This window comes from Carica papaya, chromosome 2, assembly GCF_054855325.1.
Source record: "Carica papaya isolate Zhongbai chromosome 2, ASM5485532v1, whole genome shotgun sequence".
Classification (NCBI taxonomy): Eukaryota; Viridiplantae; Streptophyta; class Magnoliopsida; order Brassicales; family Caricaceae; genus Carica; species Carica papaya.
The window spans coordinates 17,971,290-17,991,221 of NC_142310.1; the positions used below are offsets into that span (position 1 = coordinate 17,971,290).

The window sequence follows — 19,932 nt, forward strand, 5'->3', positions numbered from 1 at the left end:
CATAAACGTATTTAACGTATGAAAGAATAAGCTAATTAAAATAAATACTCGAAATAAAAACTATAAATAGAACTATAAAATCTTTAGGCGTCTAACTCGCCGTCTTCCTGCGGAACGGGCTTGGGAACCACGTCTTCCTGATATGAAATGGTTAAGTAAGGAATGAGTTACACTAGCCCAGTAAAGACATCACACTATTTCACTGTCACAGAAGAAAAGGTTGGTAGAAAACAAAAACGACCAGTAGAGCATAATTTATAACAAACTCATTTATTAATGATAAAAACCTTTACTGTCCACTTATCTCGGTGAGACTCGTGAAAATAACATATAAAAACAATAACATTATAACATCATAAAATCATATACACTTTGTAACATAACACATGTTATACTTTTGCGCTTCAATAATCAAACAACAAATTTCCTCTTTTACCAGCCTACTGTATCTATGGGGATCCATAAGGGGTCCCCGCTACACGTGAACCATTAACATTAATAATCTGATTCCAGGGCCATCCCCATACCCCATCCGGTATGGGCACCAAAACCACAAACCTCAATACCCGGTTCGGTATGAGGGTGAAACGGACCATCCCCATACCCCGTCCGGTATGGGCGCCAAAATACATAAGGTCTCCATACCCCGTCCGATATAAGAGACCACGTTTCCGGTAGGATTCCCTACGGATCTAATCCGTCCACCATCTCCCAAGATATCTAGTCAGGCTGTCCACGTTATCCATTTATCAATTTACACACATTTTCTATTTTTTTTTTAGTTTTCTGTTTCTCACATAATCATGAATATTTAAACCAGTAACGAGCATCCAACATGGCAGACATATCATCGGATTCACAAAATCAAGCCATAATGAAGTAAACAGTGATTTATGCATTCAAAATCATAAAATAAATAGATCAGATACCATAATGCATTTAAAACTATAAAATAACTGAAACAACAACTGACCGAAAATATATCAGACTCGGGCTCCATTAGCAACCTTAATTAATTATACATATCTATTAATTTACTAAATGCCGTTTTATTATTTATTGAGCTTTAATACCGTGATAGGAAATAGGGTGAGAAATCCTTACTTGTTTTGGGATTTGAAATCGGCTCTACAATGCGCCTACGGGCTGTCCCTAAATTCCCTGAATTTTCTCTGAGAAACTGAAACGCACTACCAGTACCTGTGCGTGTCCCAAAAAATCTCAAATCAGACCCAAGGCCCCTTTTCGGCTTATATCAGAATTCCGGTATGGTGGCTCCGCCATGCTCCAGCGATAGCACCGCCACCCGCGGCAGCGATCCACTTCGAGTTGGCCGTTTTTGGCCGAATTCGGCCAAATTTGCATTGGTTCTTGCGATAAAACAACCCTAAGGCCCTCGGTGGGCCAAAAAATCATGAAAAACTGAGACTTACCAGCGGCGGAGCTCTCGGGTGCGGCGGCTTCTCCGGCGCGAGTCGCAATTTGATGTTTTACTCTAGTCAACCTGTAGAGAAAAGGACGGTGATCACAGTGGTGTAAAAATTGCATCGAACGGGAACCGAAAAGGACCTCATTTGAGGCAAAAACTGAGGGAAGCCGCGGCAGTGCCGCTGGACTTCGGCGGTATTTTTCGGCTGATTGGCCGGTGGTTTGGCTCCGATTTAGCCATAGGCGGATTCAGCATCGAAAAACGAGCCAAGGAGAGAAAATTTACCTCGTTTGGCAGTCGAAAAACCCTCCGGTGTGGCGGCGGGCGGCGGCGGCCGGCTCCTCCAGTGACTGGTTCTTCTTCTCCGGCGAGGGTACTGGCGGCTAGGTTTGGGGTCGGGTGTGGGTGAGGTTATTTATAACCTTCCCCTTTTAATCTCAGGCATCCATTACGATTTAATCTGGGCCGTCCGATCGCGATTAAAATAGGAATAAATCTGGACCGTCCATCGCGATGCGATCTGGGCCGTCCGCACGCGTGAGATCTGGACCGTTCGATCGCGTGCATGCGGATCGCCCATGTGGCTCCATCCCGCGTGGCCTCCCATATTAGCTTCCTTGCCACACGGCGTGTTCTGGTTGGTCGGGACTGCTGACTGGGCTGCCAACGTGGCACAACTTTCTTAAATTGCATTTTGACCATCGGTTTCCGATTTTCTTTTAAAAAACAACCCCAGAATTCAAATTTTCACCCATTTTTCGTAAAATCAATTTCAATTAAATTTCAAAAATAATTTTACCTTATTTTATTATTATTATTATTTTTAGTTTTATTAAATTAAATTAAAACCTTATAAATTAAATATTAGAAAATTAAACTAAAATTCTAATATAAATTAAAATAAATTAAAAAATAAAAATAATAAAAATTTGGGTGTTACAACTCTCATCCCTTAAAGAAATTTAGTTCCCCAAATTTACCTCTTACTCTTGGTCGAACAAATGGGGATACTGGGCTCTAAAATCTGATTCTAGCTCCCGGTAGCCTCCCTTGACGTGTGGTTCTGCCACACGACCTTTACAAATGATATTTCTCAGTTGCGGAGTATCCTGCTCTTTCGGTCCGTGATACCGATTGGTACTTCTTCATAAGATAAGTCCTGTTGGAGTGGAAGCGGTTCATGAGCCAAGACATGAGAGGGGTTCGGGTTGTACTTACGTAGCGTGGATACGTGAACACATTGTGTACCTTAGAGAGCTCTGGAGGCAGTGCTAGTCTGTAGGCAGCAGTACCAATCCTGTCTAAGATTTTAAAAAGTCCAATAAATCGGGGGTTCAATTTTCTCCTCCTGCCGAACCTACTAATTCCTTTGAAAGGAGTGACCTTAAGGAACACCCGGTCGCCTTTCTCAAATGCTAGATCTCTCATTCGGGTGTCCGCATAACTCTTTTGCCTGCTCTGAGCCGTCTGAATGTTCTTTCTGATTTTAACTATTTTAGATGTGGTCTCCTCTACCAACTCCGGGCCGAAAAATCTTCTATCGCTCACTTCTTCCCAAAAAATTGGTGATCTGCACGGGTGCCCATATAACGCATCATATGGAGCCATGCCGATGCTTGCTCGGTAGCTGTTGTTGTAGGCAAACTCTATCAGGGGTAGATGGTCGTTCCAATGACCCCCGGAGTCAAGGACACATGCTCGAAGCATATCCTCAAGTGTACGAATTGTCCTTTCTGATTGTCCATCAGTCTGAGGATGGAAAGCAATACTGAGAGACAGCTTTGTTCCTATGGCTTGCTGAAAGCTACTCCGAAACCGAGAAGTGAACCTAGAGTCCCTGTCGGATACCACTGTCACTGGAACTCCGTGCAATCTGACTATTTTCCGGATATACATTCTTGCCAACTTGTCCAAGGGGTCGGTCATTTTGATGGCCAAGAAGTGGAAAGATTTGGTAAGCCGGTCAATGATTACCCAGATGGAGTCATGTCCTAAACGTGCCTTGGGTAATCCCGTTACGAAGTCCATGGTGATGTGTTCCCACTTCCACTCCGGAATCGGTAACGGCTGAAGTAGCCCACCTGGATGTTGATGCTCTGCCTTGACCTGGTGACATACCAAGCACTTGGATACAAAGTCGGCTATGTCTCTCTTCATCCCATTCCACCAAAACTGGGGTCGCATGGCTTGGTACATTTTGGTGATTCCTAGATGCATGGCAAACTTTAAGCTATGGGACTCTGTCATGATGTCTCTCTTTAACTCACTGTCATATGGGACACACACCCTGTCTTGGAAACGGAGTAATCCATCGACAGAGATTCGGAATTCTGAGCTCACTCCCTGTTCTGCATCCTTCTTGCGGGCTACCAGGGCGGGGTCGACTGACTGGGCTTCCCTTATTCTCTGGATTAACTCGGGCTGGACTATCAGACGACCCAAACATGTGACTCTCCTCAAGTCCTGAAGTCGAATTTGTTGCGTGGCCCTAATTTGCCTGCATTTTAAAACCATCAAATGGGCTAAGATACCTGCACTTTTCCTGCTGAGAGCATCTGCTACCACGTTGCCCTTACCCGGATGGTATAAGATATCACAATCATAGTCTTTAAGGAGTTCCATCTACCTTCTCTGACGCATGTTGAGATCATTCTGAGTGAATATGTGTTTCAAACTCTTATGATCGGTATAGATCTGAAAAGTCTCTCCGTATAAGTAGTGGCGCTAGGTTTTCAAGGTGTGTATGATTGCGGCAAGCTCCAAGTCATGGGTGGGATAATTCTTCTCATGATTCTTTAACTGCTTGGACCCATATGCTATGACCTTTCCATGTTGCATCAGGACACAACCAGGCCTAGATAGGGGGCATCACTATAAACTGTATATCCTCCTGATCCACTCGGTAAAGCCAGTACGGGTGTAGTAGTCAGCTACTTCTTCAATTTTAAAAAACTTCTTTCGTAGTCCTCATTCCACTCAAATTTGGCATTCTTCTTTATGAGTCGGGTAAGAGGAGATGCTAGGCTGGAGAATTCTTCAACAAACCTGCGGTAATAATCTGCCATCCCCAGGAAACTCTGGATTTCCTTAACTGATGTTAACTTCTCCCAGCCAAGTATCGCTTTAACCTTTTTGGGATTCACTGATACTCCTTCCTTCGATATGATGTGTCCTAGAAAGGCGATTTGCTAAAGCCAGAATCCACACTTACTCAACTTTACATATAACTTCTTATTTCTGAGGACCTGCAAAACTTGGGCAAGATAGTGAACATGTTCTTCTCTGCTTTTTGAGTAGACTAAGATGTCATCGATGAACACGATAACAAATTGATCCAAGAACTCTCTGAAGACCCTGTTCATCAGATCCATAAAGATTGCCGGGGCGTTGGTTAGCCCAAATGGCATGACTAGGAACTCATAGTGTCTGTACTTGGTTCAAAAGGCCGTCTTGGGGATGTCTTCTGTTCTTATCTTTACCTGATGGTAACCTGATCGCAGGTCTATTTTAGAGAAGACCTGTGCACCCTGCAGCTGATCGAAGATGTCATCAATTCTGGGAAGGGGATATTTGTTCTTGATCGTAACCATGTTCAATCATCTGTAATCAATACACAGTCTCAATGTTCCATCTCCATTCCTTGCAAAAGTGACTCCGGCACCCTAAGGGGACATACTGTGTCTAATAAAACCACTGTCTTGCAATTCAGTGATCTGTTTCCTCAGCTCTTCCATCTCAATGCGGCTCATGCGGTAAGGAGCAACCGAAATGGGCTGGGTGTCTGGCTGTAAGTCTATAGTGAACTCGACTTCCCTGTCCACTGGCAGTCCCAGTAGTTCATCCGGAAACACATCTGAAAAGTCTCGGACTACCGGAATCTCTTGGATACAAATTTCCTTCTTGGGCTTACCTAGTTAGAGAAAATAGTAAGATTAAGGTACTAAAAAATTAAGAAAACTTACCATCAAGGAATAAGTACTAAATGATTTTATTAATTTACAAATGGCTCCTCATTAGGAGGATTAAATACAACCTTCTTGTTAAAGCAATCTATGGTAGCGTGATGCGCTGCTAACCAATCCATTCCTAAGATTACATCAAAATCCCCCGTGTCTAACCCTATCAAGTCTACACTCAGTTTTCTACTTGCTATCTCCACAGCACAAGCCCTGTAGATAACTTCTTCTAATAGTGTTTCACCCCCAGCGGTAGACACAAACAACAATGAATCAAGTTTATCAGGTGATACATTAAGTTTGGAAGCAAAAACATGTGAAACAAATGAATGCGATGCACCAATGTCAAATAAAACATGAGTAATATGGTCACAGATAGTGTACATACCCTGTACAACATCCGAGTCGACATCGGCATCCTGCTGGGTGAGGTTGTAAACCCTGCCCTGAAAAGGAGGTCTTCCTTGGTTCTGGTTCCTTGGGCACTCTCTCGCATAATGCTAGGCACTACCACATATGCGACAGGTGTTGTTGAGGCGGTAGCATAGTCGGTCCCCCTGATCCCTGCCACAGTGCTGGCAGATCTTTCCATGTGCTGCCCCTAGAGCCTGAGGAAGGGCCTGGATCACTGGTATGAGCCTCTTATTTGGTTGAACCGGCGCAGTAGGTGCTGCTCTGCGGGATGGAGCCGAGGGTCGGTGACTCCTTGCTGACTGAGGACGGGTGTTGAAACTCCTCTCCACAATCTGTGCCTTTGCTAGAATGACTGAGTATGTCTTGAGCTCCAGTACCAATAAGTGTTGCTTGATCTTTGGGCGAATGCCCTACTGGAATCTCCTAGCCTTCCTGCCCTCATCCATCAATGTCTCCGGGGAGTATCAACCCAGCTCTAGGAACTTATGAGCATATTTCGATACCGTCATGTTTCCCTGGACCAGCTGAACAAACTCCATCTCCTTCAGGTATCGGATGTGCTCATTGAGATACTCCGTATGGAAAGCCGTTAAGAACTTCTCCCAAGTGGCTGGTGTAAGCAGGGTGGCCTGCTTGAGCTCCCACCAACGACCTGCTTCCCCTATCAGCATGTAGGAAGCAATGACAGCTCTCTGCTCAGGAACCACTCCCAAGGTCTTGAAGGCTCTCTCAGTCTCCGCCAACCAGTACTGGGCATCTTCGAAAGAGGATCCCCCTGCAAAAGTGGAAGGGTTCAGCCTCCTATACCTCTCTATGTAGCTTGGGTCGATCAAAGAAGGAGCTGAGTCCCGTGGAAGAGGGACTGGGCCCGGCTGGGGATAGACTGGGGGGCCTTGTGGTGGCACCTGCTGAAATGGTGGGGGCACCGGATTGTACTGTGGCGGTGCCGGGCAGTACAGTGGCTAGAGCACCAGTTCATACTGCGGCGGTGGTGCCGGGTGGTACTATGGTGGAGCAGGCTCGTACTGGGGTGGCTCGGGATCCGCTTGCTGTAGCGGTGGCTCAACCCGTGGTAATGGGGGAGGTTCAGGTAACTCCCTTCTCTCCTCTCGACCTTGCTAGGCGGCCATGATCCTTCCCAGCATCTCAAATATTCTGTCCACATCTTCCTGAAGCGAATCATCCCTGGCTGCTCGGTTTAGTGGGGGTCTTCCTCTCCTCATTTCTTTGCACCTATATTTCACACAGAAGAGTTGAGTAACGATTTATCGGTGGGTATTTCTCTAAGCATTATTGTGTAAGGGATGAGTCCGAGGAATGCAGCTTTAATACCAACTGTAACGGCTCCGAAAATTTAAATGAAGATGTATGTATTAAAAATTTTAAATGCGGAAGCGAAATAAAAATTCTGATTAACATCCCTTACACAATAACCATAAACGTATTCAACGTATGAAAGAATAAGCTAATTAAAAGAAATACTCGAAATAAAAACTATAAATAGAACTATAAAATCTTTAGGCGTCTAACTCGCCGTCTTCCTGCGGAACGGGCTCGGGAATCACGTCTTCCTGATCTGAAATGGTTAAGTAAGGAATGAGCTACACTACCCCAGTAAAGACATCACACTATCTTACTGTCACAGAAGAAAAGGTAGGTAGAAAACAAAAACGACCAATGGAGCATAATTTATACAAACTCATTTATTAGTGATAAAAACCTTTACTGTCCACTTACCTCGATGAGACTCGTGAAAATAACATATGAAAACAATAACATTATAACTATCATAAAATCATATACACTTTGTAACATAACACATGTTATACTTTTGTACTTCAATAATCAAATAACAAATTTCTTCTTTTACCAGCCTACTAGTATCCATAGGGATCCATAAGGGGTCCCCGCTACACGTGAATAATTAACATTAATAATCTGATTCCAGCGTCGTCCCCATACCCCGTCCGGTATGGGCGCCAAAATTACAAACCTCAATACCCGGTCCGATATGAGGGTGAAACGGACCGTCCTCATACCCCGTCTGGTATGGGCGCCAAAATACATAAGGTCTCTATACCCCGTCCGATATGAGAGACCACGTTCCCAGTAGGGTTCCCTACGGATCCAATCCGTCTACCATCTCCTAGGATATCTAGTCAGACTTTTCACGTTATCCATTTATCAATTTACACACATTTTCTATTTTTTTTAGTTTTCTGTTTCTCACATAATCGTGAATATTTAAACCAGTAACGAGCATCTAACATGGCAGGCATATCATCGGATTCACAAAATCAAGTCATAATGAAGTAAATAGTGATTCATGCATTCAAAACCATAAAATAAATAGATCAGATACCATAATGCATTTAAAACTGTAAAATAACTAAAACAGCAACTGATCGAAAATATATCAAACACGGGCTCTATTAGCAACCTTAATTAATTATACATATCTATTAATTCACTAAATGCTGTTTTATTATTTATTGAGCTTTAATACCTGATAGGAAATAGAGTGAGAAATCCTTACTTGTTTTGGGGGTCTGAAATTGGCTCTATAATGCGCCTACAGGCTGTCCCTAAATTCCCTGAATTTTTTTCAGAAAACTTAAATGCACTACCGGTACCTGTACGTGTCCCAAAAAACCTCAAATCAGACGCATGGCCCCTTTTAAGCTAACATCAGAATTCCGGCATGGTAGCTCCACCGTGCTTCGGCGACGGCACCGCTGCCTGCAGTGGCGATCTGCCTCGGGTTGGCCGTTTTCGGTCGAATTCGGCCAAACTTGCATTGGTTCCTACGATAAAACAACCTTAGGGCCCTCGGTGGGCTAAAAAATCACGAAAAATCGAGACTTACCGGCGGCGGAGCTCTCGGGTGCGGTGGCTTCTCCGGCGTGAGTCGCGATTTGATGTTTTACTTTGGTCAACTTATAGAGAAAAGGACGGTGATCACAGTGGTATAAAAATTGCATCAAACGGGAACCGGAAAGGGCCTAATTGGAGGCAAAAATCGAGGGAAGCCGCCGCGACGCCGTTGGACTTTGGCGGTGTTTTCCGGCCGATTGGCCGGTGGTTTGGCTCCGATTTGGCCATAGGCGGATTCAGCATTGAAAAACGAGCCAAAGGGAGAAAATTTACCTCGTTTGGCTGTCGAAAAACCTTCTGGTGCGGCGGCGGGTGGCGGCGGCCGGCTCTTTCGGTAACTGGTTCTTCTTCTCCGGCGAGGGTACTGGCGGCTAGGGTTTGGGGTCGGGTGTGGGTGAGGTTATTTATAACCTTCTCCTTTTAATCTCAGCCGTCCATCACGATTTAATCTGGACCGTCCGATCGCGATTAAAATAGAAATAAATATGGGTCGTCCATCGCGATGCGATCTGGGCCGTCCGTGCGTGATTCAATCTGGATCGTCCGCACGCGTGAGATCTGGGCTGTCCGTGCACGTGAGATCTGGGCCGTCCGCACTCGTAAGATCTGGACCGTTCGATCGTGTGCACGCGGATCACCCACATGGCTCTGTCCCGCGTGTTCTGGTCGGCCGGGACTGCTGACTGGGCTGTTGACGTGGCACAACTTTTCTAAATTGTGTTTTGACCCCCGATTTCTGATTTTCTTTTCAAAAACAACTTCAGAATCTAAATTTTCACCCATTTTTCCCAAAATCAATTTCAATTAAATCCCAAAAATAATTTTACCATATTTTATTATTATTATTATTTTTATTAAATTAAATTAAATTAAATTAAATTATTTTAAATTAAATATTAAAAAATTAAACTAAAATTTTAAAATAAATTAAAATAAATTAAGAAATAAAAATAATAAAAATTTGGGTGTTACAATGTAAGTATGTAGATCTATATGTATATCTATATATATCTATATATATATATATATTTAGAAGTACTCAGCGGTGGAGACACGGATAAGCACCATTAGCTTTACACGTCTTAGCAAAATCCAACACACGCTTAACTCCCAATGCTTTAATACCAAAGGAAACATCATACCTGCATTAAGATTAAGTAAACACGTTTACCTTTCAACTTCAACAAATTAAATAGACAAAAAGAGAGAGTGTAAAGAGACTATACTGTTTGCCAAAAACCCAGTTGAACCAGTCACAAAAACGCACTTGTGCCTAAGAAACTGAACGATACTTCCCAACTCCATTAATGGTGAAAACACAAAGGTGTATATATATATATATATATATGATATATGTATTATGTGTGTATGTGTAAATCAAACCTGATGAGAAACATAGTGGTTTAAGTAAAATCTAAAGCTGTGCCATCTCTTATATACTGAAGACACAGGAGAGCTTAATACAAATATATATCAAGTAGAATGCACGCAAGTGAGAGTGGGCTGTATTGAAGGCTGATTCAAAATTGACAGTAATCCTACATGTTAGTATTTTATCTGCTAAACTTTCTGATGTTTTGTTAGCAGTGATACATTTCTGAGTTAATGGCAGATTACTCTGCTATTTTTCCTGCTTTCAGTTGAGTTGTAAAACCTATTTAAAGACATTTTTGGTTGCCGAATAAACTATCTACTCCACCGAAAATTCCAGCAGCAGTTCATACTCATTACATGATTGATTAATTTTCTATGTTTCTGCTGCATTCGTTTTTCTTATGCTATATTTTTCCTTGCTGCTGCAGCAACTTTGCAGGAAGTTTGAGTTCAACTAAGCTCTCTTCTCCAACAAAAGTGGTATCAAAGCCAAATTTGTTTGTTATTGGGCATACAGTTCATGGTAACTGACGACAATGGAATAAGCATTAATCAACCATCAATTCCAATTTTCAAAGGCAAAAACTACAAATTTTGGAGCATCAAAATGAAGACTTTATCCAAGTCTCAAGATTTATGGGACTTAGTTAAGAATAGGTATTCTGATCCGGATGAAGAAGCCAGGTTTTGAGAAAATTAAAAAACAGATTCCAAAGCACTATTTTTCATCTAGCAAGCAAAGCATGAATCCATTTTTTCTAAAATTGCAGCAGCAAATACAGCCAAAGAAGCATGGACGACTTTGCAGGTAGCATACCAAGGCTTGTCGAAGGTAATCACAGTAAAGCTTCAATCTCTTCGTTGTGATTTAGAAACTTTGCAAATAAAAGGTGGAGAATCAGTGCAAGATTTTTTATCTAGAGTAGCTGCAATTGTTAATCAGATGAGGTCTTATGCAGGAGTTCTAATTGATGAGACAGTCGTTGCAAAGGTATTGCGGAGTTTGATTCCAAAATTTGACCATGTAGTTGCAGCTATAGGAGAGTCAAAAGACCTGACCACGTACTCATTTGATGAACTAATAGGATCCTTGCAAACTCATGAGGCAAGATTGAACAAGACAACTGAAAAGAGTGATGAAAAGGCCTTTCAAGTGATGGAGGAGTCATCAGAGTAGCAAGATGATTCAAGAAAGGCATCAAACAGAGGACATGGCAGAGGACATTGTGGTAGAGGAAGAAATGGTGGACGGTATGAACAAGGGCAGACGACTTACAAGCAGAAAAATCACAATAGCAATAATCAATGTTACAATTGCAAGAGGTATAGACATGTAAAGGCTGAATGTTGGAGAAAAGAAATACTTGAAATTGTTCATAAGATGATGAAATGGTTAAACTATTCCTGGCATATAAAGATAATACTGCAACTTCAAGTGATATATGGTTTCTGAACAGCGGATGTTCCAATCATATGATTTGAATAAAATATTTGTTTAAGAAATTTGACGAGTCATACAAGATAAAAATAAGACTTCTTGATGATAAGCAAGTGAAGTTGAAGGCAAAGGCACAGTGGCAATAAACAAAGGCAGCGGTAATGTAAAACTCCTCCACAATGTTTATTTTATCCTTAATTAATCACAAAATTTGTCTGAGTGTTGGGCAACTTATAGATAGTGGACATTTTATTATGTTTGATAACAAGTCATGTGGGATTAAAGATGAAAAATCAGATCAAGTTATTGTTAATGTATACATGGCACCAAATAAACTTTTTTCACTTGAGGTGTCTAGTTTTTAAAATCATGCCCTTGTTGTTAGCAAAGGTAGTGAGTCTAGATTGTAGCATTTATATTCTGGGCATTTGAATGTAAACGGTTTGAGATTGTTAAGTCAAAAGAAAAATGTATTTGGGCTATCTAGAATTGAGTCGTTTGATTTATGTAAAGGGTGTATATATGGAAAACAATGTAAAAAACCATTTCTTATGGGAAAATCTAGAAGGGCATTTGAGTGTCTTGAACTTTAGTATGCTGATTTATGCGGTCTTATGAAAACACAATTGTTGGGTGGGAGTCGCTACTTTTTGTCATTTATAGATGACTATAGTCGTATGAGTTAGGTCTACTTTCTTCAATTCAAGTCAGGGACTTTTGAAACTTTCAAAAAATTCAAGGCACTCACTTAGAAGAAAAGTGGAAGAAGTATGAAGGTACTTCGCACCAATAGAAGAAGAGAGTTAGTATCTCATAAATTTAACCAATTTTGTGAAGAACAAGGTTTGCAAATAGAACTAACAGCAACATATACACAAGAGCAAAACAAAGTGGCTGAGCAAAAAAATCGTATCATAGTCGAAATGACGAGAAGTTTGTTGACAGCAAAAGGGCTGCCAAATTATTTTTAGGCTTAAGGTGTTGTTATTGCTATGTATTTATTAAATATGTCTCCAATAAAGATAGTTCAAAACTAAACACCATTCGAAACTTGGAGTGGTAGAAGACCGGGTAAGTCACTTGAAAATATTTGTTTGTATTGACTATTGTTTGGTAGATTTATAATCACAGCAAACTTGACTATGAATCTGTGATATGTATTTTTGTTGGCTACGATACTCAATCTAAAACATATAAGCTTTATAATCCTATGACTGGTAAGGTGATTATTAGCAGGAATGTTAAATTGGACGAAGCTAGCTGGAGTTGGCATGAGAAATCAGATGACATTCAATTCAAAATATCAATAGAAAATGAAGCTCCACCAACTGTTGGACAGCAGCCAATTCCTCAAAATATACCTAGCTCATCTTCATCAACTTCATCAAGTTCTAGAAATAAAGTTCATCCGAAGATGAAACTCCTTCCAGAAAATTCAGGTCATTGGCCGAAATTTATGAGTGCACACAAGCCTTTGGTCAGGTGTTGATCCGACAACCTCTGAAGAAGCAGTAAAAAAGGAAAAATGGAAAAATGCAATAAAAGAGGAACTTGCAGCAATCTGGAAGAATAATACTACGGAATTGATGGATCTTCCTAAAGACAAGAAAGCCATCGGAGTTAAATGGATCTTGAGAACAAAATGTCAAGCAGATGGCAGCATACAAAGACATAAAGTGCGACTTAAGGCATATTACAGTCTAACATTCATCAAAATACATAGTTGATGAAGAAAACAACTATCAGTAAACACTGAGACAGATCTAGTGTGTGAGTCGAGAATCTGAAAAAACAGAAGATATTTTTTTTATTTATACATGGAACTAATGTGTATTTACAAAATAACCCCCAATTTTACAGAAATAATATTACAGCCCTTTTATTTACAAAATTACTTACCTTGGTATACTCTAATACCCCTCTCAAGCTAGAGTATACAAATTCTGTATACCCAGCTTGGATATAAGTGCTGTAAACTTTGAAATGGAAAGTGGCTTGGTGAAACAGTTAGCCAGCTGATGGGAGGAAGAAACAGAGAGCAACCGAATGATACCTTCCATAACTTTCTGCTGAAAGAGATGACAATCAATTTCGATATACTTCGTCCACTCATGAAAAACTGGATTTTCAATAATTTTTATTACTGATAGATTATCGCAAAAAACAACAGCTGGATAAAAATTTACAAGCAGATTAGTAAGCAAAAAACGGAGCCATTGCAGCTCACAACTGATGGCAGCAAGAACCCTGTATTCTGCTTCAGAGGAAGACCGATATATATTTGATTGTTTTTTTATTTTCCAAGAAATAAGAGCATTTTCGAGAAAGACACAAAAGTCAGTAACAGATTTTCATGAATCAGGACAAGTGGCCCAATTAGAATCGTTAAAACCTTTCAATTTCAAAGAATTATGCGCAGGATAAAACAAACTTTGGTCAGGTGTGCCTTTTAAGTATCTCAAGATCTAATGAGCAGCCTGTAAATGCATCTGAGTAGGAGCTTCAAGAAATTGAAAAAGCTGTTGAACAGCAAAGCATGTCTGGCCGTATAGTGGTAAGATACAAAAGCTTACCCACAAGCTGCCGATATGCAGTTGAATCAACTCTAGGTGAGCCATCATCTGTCACCAACTTTACAGAAGGAACCATAGGAGTTGGAGTGGGTTTACTGTTCAAAAAACCATTATCCTGAAGTAAATCCAAGGTATATTTACGTTGACAAATATTAATTCCTTCCTCCGACCTTGCAACTTCAAGACCTAAGAAGAATTTGAGCTCCCCCAAGTCTTTTATTGTGAACTGATCATGTAGAAAATCTTTGACAGATTATATTTCTTCCATGTTGTTAGTAGCTATAAAGAAAAATCTGATAAACAAAGAAAAATCTGAATCAGCTTGAATGAAGTCTTGTTGCTTCAAAGCATCAGTTAACTTGAAATTCCATTGTCTACTTGCCTGCTTTAACTCATAGGGACTCTTCCCAAGCCTACAAACCTGATTCTTTTGATTAGAATTAAAACCAGGTGGAAGAGTCATGTAAACCTCCTCAGATGAATCACCGTAGAGAAAAGCATTATTAATATCTAACTGGTGTAACAACCATCCTTTAGCTGCAGCAACAGCTAATAAAGTGTGAATAGTAGTGACTTTAGCAACAGGAGAAAAAGTGTCTAAATAATTTATACCAGACTATTGAGTATATCCCTTGGTCACTAACCGAGCTTTATACCACCGTTCAATAGATCCATCAGCGTTCTTTTTGATTTTAAAAACCCATTTACATCTAATAAGCTGTTTCTTAGGAGACAATGTAATTAAATCCCATGTTTGATTTTCTACAAGTGCATTAATCTCAGCCTGCATTGTTTCTCTTCAACAAGGAGAAACAATAGCTTGGTTATATGTTTTTGGTTCCTGATCTGGCTTAAAGCAAAGATAAAGGCTTGCTGTTTGTGTGAAATATGGTCATATGATAGGATATTAGAAATATAATGTGGTGAGGATACATTGATTCTGGAGTTCATACCATACACATGAGTCTTTAAGATAAGCCGGTTGCTTTACTTGCATAGTTGACTTTCTAATTGGCAGATCAGGTTGTGACTTTGGATGGGTCAGCTCCTTTGGTGTAAAAGTGATAAATGTGGAGTCATTGTATATAGGAGAAGCAATTAAGGGCAAAGTTGGAGTGGGAGAAGAAACAAGACCAGAAGCGACTGACTCAGACAGACTTCTGTGGTCTGTATCTTCAAATGTGTATAATATTCTGTGACTGAATAGGTTCCTTATTTCATCATTGAAATCTCCTCTTGGAGATTAGCTATTCTAACTACATCACCTTGAGAATATCTATCATGGAGGTCTTTCCATAAGTCTCTCACGCAATCTATCCAAATTACGGTCTGAGCAATAGATGGAGAAATCGACTTCATTATCCAAGACACAACAATCATATTGCACAACAATCATAGGATCGTCTTTACTCGGGACTGGTATTGTACCGTCCACGAACTTCATCTTATTTTTAGTAATCAAGACTATTCTCATTGACCTCAATCACGAGTAAAAATTGTTACCTGTGAGAATGGTTGAAGTCAGCTGAAGCGACGGAATGAATTCACTATAGTTTCTTCAGACGTTGACGGCTCTGTGCTATTAGTAGCTGTATCCATGACTATCGACATGAGAAGTTGAAGTTAGAGAAGTTGAGCTCTGATACCATATTACAGTCTAACATTCATCAAAGTACATAGTTGATGAAGAAAACAACTAGATCAGTAAACACTGAGACAGATCTAGTGTGTGAGTCGAGCTATTGAGTGGAAGTAGAGAGAGTGGAAGTAATGTGTATTTATAAAATAATCCCCAACTTTACGGAAATAATATTATTTACATAGCTACTTACCTTAACATACTCTTAACACAGCAACAAGGTGTAGATTATAATGACACATTTTGAAACTGTTGAGAACTATTCTAGTATTGACTGCACAATTACAATGACCAGTATTTCATTTTGACGTTAAATCTGCATTTTTAAACGAATGACTTGCAAGAAAAGGTGTATGTCACCTAGCCTGAAAGATTCATAGCTGAAGGTAAAATAAGAAAAATTGTACAAGCTATGAATGAACCCAATCTTTTATGTGAAGAATTAAGGTAAAAATGATATTCTAATTATTTGTCTTTACGTGGATGATATGATTTATATGGGTTCTTCTTCTTCTTCTTCTCTCATCAATGGATTTAAAGTTTGCATGAAGGAAAAATTTGAAATATCAAATTTAGGAGAGAGCACTATTTTCTTGGGCTGGAAGTAAAGCAAGTTGAAGATGGTATCTTTATATCTCAAAAAAAATATACTACTGATTTACTTAAAATTTTTAACATATTGAATTACAAAGCTACAACCACACCAATGAATTTAAATGAGAAGGTGCAGGTTGATGGTCGTACTGAACAAACAAATGCAAGAGTTAGAAGTCTAGTTGGTGGCTTAATTTATTTGATTCATACTCGACCTAATATTGCTTTCTCAGTTGGAGTTATTTCTATATTTATGCATTGTCCATCAAAGCATCACTCTGGAGCTACAAAACGGAGTACTGTGATATGTTGATGGAACAATTGATTTTGGGTTATGATATGGTCGTGTTTTAGAGTTCAAATTGGTTGGTTACACCGATATTGATTGGGCTGGTTGTTTGGAGGATTGAAAGAGTACACCTGGTTATGTTTTTAATCTTCAATCAGCTGCTATTTGCTAGAGCTCGAGAAGCTAACTGCAACCCCTTTATCTACATAAGAAGCTGAATATGCAGGTGCTACATCATCAACATGCCAAGGAGTATGGGCTAAGAAGAATTATTGTTGATCTTTGTCAAGAACAAATTGGAGCAACTAAAATTTTGTGCTGACAACCAAGCTGCAATTGCTATGATGAAAAATCTAGTATACCATGGAAGAACAAAGCACATAGATATCTGAGTTCATTTTATTAGAGATCTTGTGACAGATAATTTAGTCAAATTAGAGTACTGTAGTTCAAATGAACAAGTAGCTAACATTCTCACAAACGTGACAAACATGTCTACTTCAGAAATCTACTTGGTGTTTGCAACTTTAAATCAAGGGAGAGTATTGAAGACTGATTCAAAATTGACAACTGGATATTTGACTAACTTTTTGATTTGTTAATATATTTTATCTGCTAAAATTTCTTATGTTTTGTTAGTAGCGATAGACTTTGACTTAGTGGCAGATTACTCTGCTATTTTTCTTTTTTTTTTTTGCTTTCAGTTAAGTTGTAAAACCTATTTGAAGTCGTTTCTGGTTGTTAAACAAATTATCTATTGCACCAAAAGTTCCAGCAATAGTTCATACTCATTACATGATTGATTAATTTTTTATTTTGCTGTTGCTATTATATATAGATATATTACTAAATTCACTACCATCACAATATATACACTTATTTATATATATGTATACAAAATTATTATTACACTTGTCGATAATTTGTGAGACAGAGACGTTAACCATGTTGAAAATTGAGTTTTCTATGGAATAAGGAGATGATTTTTGTCATTTCAGTCATATATTTACTGTTTTTATTTTTATTTTTTATTTTTTTCATTGACAGTTTTAGTTAATAAATTGTCAAATAGGAACGAAGCTTCTTGATTTGTTTTGTTTTCTGCTCCTTACTTTTCTAATTCAATTATGTTCTGTAACAAAGTTGGTAGGATTAGTTCATGAATTAAATCAATAAATTTTTTCCTCCACTTTTTATATATATATATACACACACACACACACGTATATATATCAAACTAATAGAAAAGTGTTGGCAATTGAACACTTTCATAGCAGAAAACTCCCTTAATTTTTTTCTTATAATTTTTCCTCTTCATATTCTTCCATTTTTTAGGAATTTAATCAACTCATCTTTCAACAGTAGTATCAAAACTACTGTTCGTGTGGGTTGTACGAAGCTAAGTAAGCTTGTTATTTGATTAAACTTCATCAAGTTGGCAGAGAATGGCCATGACTGTAAATTTATCAACATCACTAGTGTTTGGAGATAATTATGATTATTGGGCTGTGAGGATAGAGTTATATTTGCTTGCTTATAACTTATGGATTTCAGGATTTATGCATAGAAGAATTATGTTACGGTGCTTTTACTTGAAAATCCCATATTGACACAAATTCATCAAGACTTAGAGGACTCTATAAAGAATTTCAAAACTCTGTCCATTATCCATTTAACTGTATCAGAAGACATTTTTTATAGATTGGTTTGTTTTAGAACAAAAAATAAGACTTTGGATTATTTGAATGAGGAGTATGCTGGAAGTGCAGAGGCAAGAGGTGTAAAATTATTGATATTAAAGATAGAGTTTGGGTTGATAAAAATACAAGAAGGTGAAAATGTTAAAGACAACTCAACTAAGGTTATTAATATGGTGAATCAAATCAGATTACTTGGAATGGACTGTAAGGATCAGAAAGCAACAAAAAAGATGATGATCAACCTTTCCGAGAGGTTTGAACCAAAATTCTCAGTGATTGAAGAAATTTCTGATTTAGAAAAGCCGTTAATAGTTGAGTTGATAAGCAAGTTGCAAGTTCAATAGTAAAGGATTTATATGAGAAGTGACGGTGCTATAAAAAATGCATTTCAAGCTAGACAAAAGGGAAAACAAGTTGCTATAACTTCAAAAGGAGCTGGTTAGTCTTTTGAGCCTAAAAATACAAAGCAGCTAGACTCAAAATAGTCAAATAAAAAGGAAATGCTTCATTTTTGCAGTCTTTGTGGCAGGAGTGGATATTTGGGGAACAAATGTTTGAAGAATTCGCAATATAAAGTTTGTAGAAGGATAGAACACATTGCAAAAGTTTTTTGGAAAATGAAAAATCAATCACCTATGGAACAAATTCTTTTTAGTAGCAAAAACAATTTGCTCAGTAGCAACAAGCTAACTTTGTGGACAATTATACACAACAAGAGAGTCATTTGTTTATGGTTACTTAAAATATTCGTGTACCTAATTGGGCATGTGGTATATAGAGTGGTAATACCAGCCATATGGCTAAGGATCATAGGCTATTTTTTAATCTAAATTCTAGTTGTAGAACAAAAATGAAGCTTGGAAAGGAGATGATTGTGGAGGCTCATGGTAAAGGTTTAATGCTAGTTCACTCTAAATAAGGTGCAAAATTTATTATTGATGTGTTGTTTATTCCTGACCTAAAGAAAAATTTATTAAGTGTAGCTCAGATGTAAAATAAAAGATATTCAATTTTATTTAAAAATAAACGTTGTCTTGCATATGATACTGCAAATGTTGAGGTTGTGAGAGTTAAAAAGGTTTATAATAATTATATTTTATGTTTGAAACATGTGAATCAAATCATATTCTTTAGTAAAGATAATAAAACATGGTTATGGCATAAAGATTTTGGTCACGGATGCAGAACTCAGGACTAACACTGTGAAAAAAAATCATGCATATACATCAGCATACAGAAAAATTAAATCCCTATTTAAACCCTTCATAGTTGACCTATATTCAATATGTGAATATCAACCAAGGCATTTATTGGGTTGGACCTTTTAGTTGAATCTTGGATTGACTTGTTGATGTGTTTTGAATTTTGATAATATTTATCTATATTTTCGGGATAATTTATTTGAATTTTCTTTATATTTATTCTGAAAAATATTTGATGTATATTTTATAAATTTTTTATTTTTTAAGAACTCTGCTAGTCTCTATAATTGAGTTTGTTAATCTATTAGTGATGTACTCTCAGATTACATAGTAGAATTCTTTCTTACCAGTCTTGTCCGTTGATGTAGGCACACTGCTAAATCACATAAAATATTTATGTTCTTTTCTTTATGCTTTTAATTTAGTATGATTGTGCATACTTCAGGAATT

The 19,932-nt window shown here is 38.6% G+C and overlaps 1 protein-coding gene and 1 long non-coding RNA gene across 5 annotated transcripts; one reads left to right on the plus strand and one right to left on the minus strand.

The window, feature by feature from the left end:
- The first annotated feature begins 9,855 nt into the window (after positions 1–9,855).
- On the plus strand, positions 9,856–13,379 carry LOC110817284 (uncharacterized). Of its 4 annotated transcripts, none has more exons than XM_088213496.1 (5): positions 9,856–10,217; positions 10,476–10,731; positions 10,818–10,879; positions 11,007–11,038; positions 11,133–12,678. In XM_088213496.1, the coding sequence occupies exons 2-5, from the start codon at positions 10,568–10,570 to the stop codon at positions 11,160–11,162; spliced, it is 288 nt and encodes a 95-aa protein (XP_088069622.1). In that variant the 5' UTR covers positions 9,856–10,217; positions 10,476–10,567; the 3' UTR covers positions 11,163–12,678. The 4 variants fall into 4 exon arrangements, 3 of the variants coding, with proteins under 3 accessions (XP_088069622.1, XP_088069623.1, XP_088069621.1); XM_088213497.1 differs by having other exon boundaries at positions 10,476–10,704; XR_015817061.1 differs by adding an exon at positions 12,722–13,379 and having other exon boundaries at positions 9,870–10,217; positions 11,007–11,643.
- On the minus strand, positions 13,270–14,553 carry LOC148268830 (uncharacterized). The gene is made up of 2 exons (XR_015817062.1): positions 14,059–14,553; positions 13,270–13,551 (listed from the first exon to the last, which is right to left on the minus strand). It is a non-coding gene; the product is annotated as an uncharacterized LOC148268830 (long non-coding RNA).
- Between the last annotated feature and the right edge of the window lie 5,379 nt (positions 14,554–19,932).

Excerpts from the sequence above, each read along its gene's own strand:
- LOC110817284 (XM_088213495.1), top strand. The coding sequence starts at position 10,568 with ATGGTAACTGACGACAATGGAATAAGCATTAATCAACCATCAATTCCA. Across the intron at positions 10,705-10,817 it reads TGGGACTTAGTTAAGAATAG|CAGCAAATACAGCCAAAGAA; the intron begins GTATTCTGATCC and ends CTAAAATTGCAG. Across the intron at positions 10,880-11,006 it reads CATACCAAGGCTTGTCGAAG|GAGTTCTAATTGATGAGACA; the intron begins GTAATCACAGTA and ends GGTCTTATGCAG.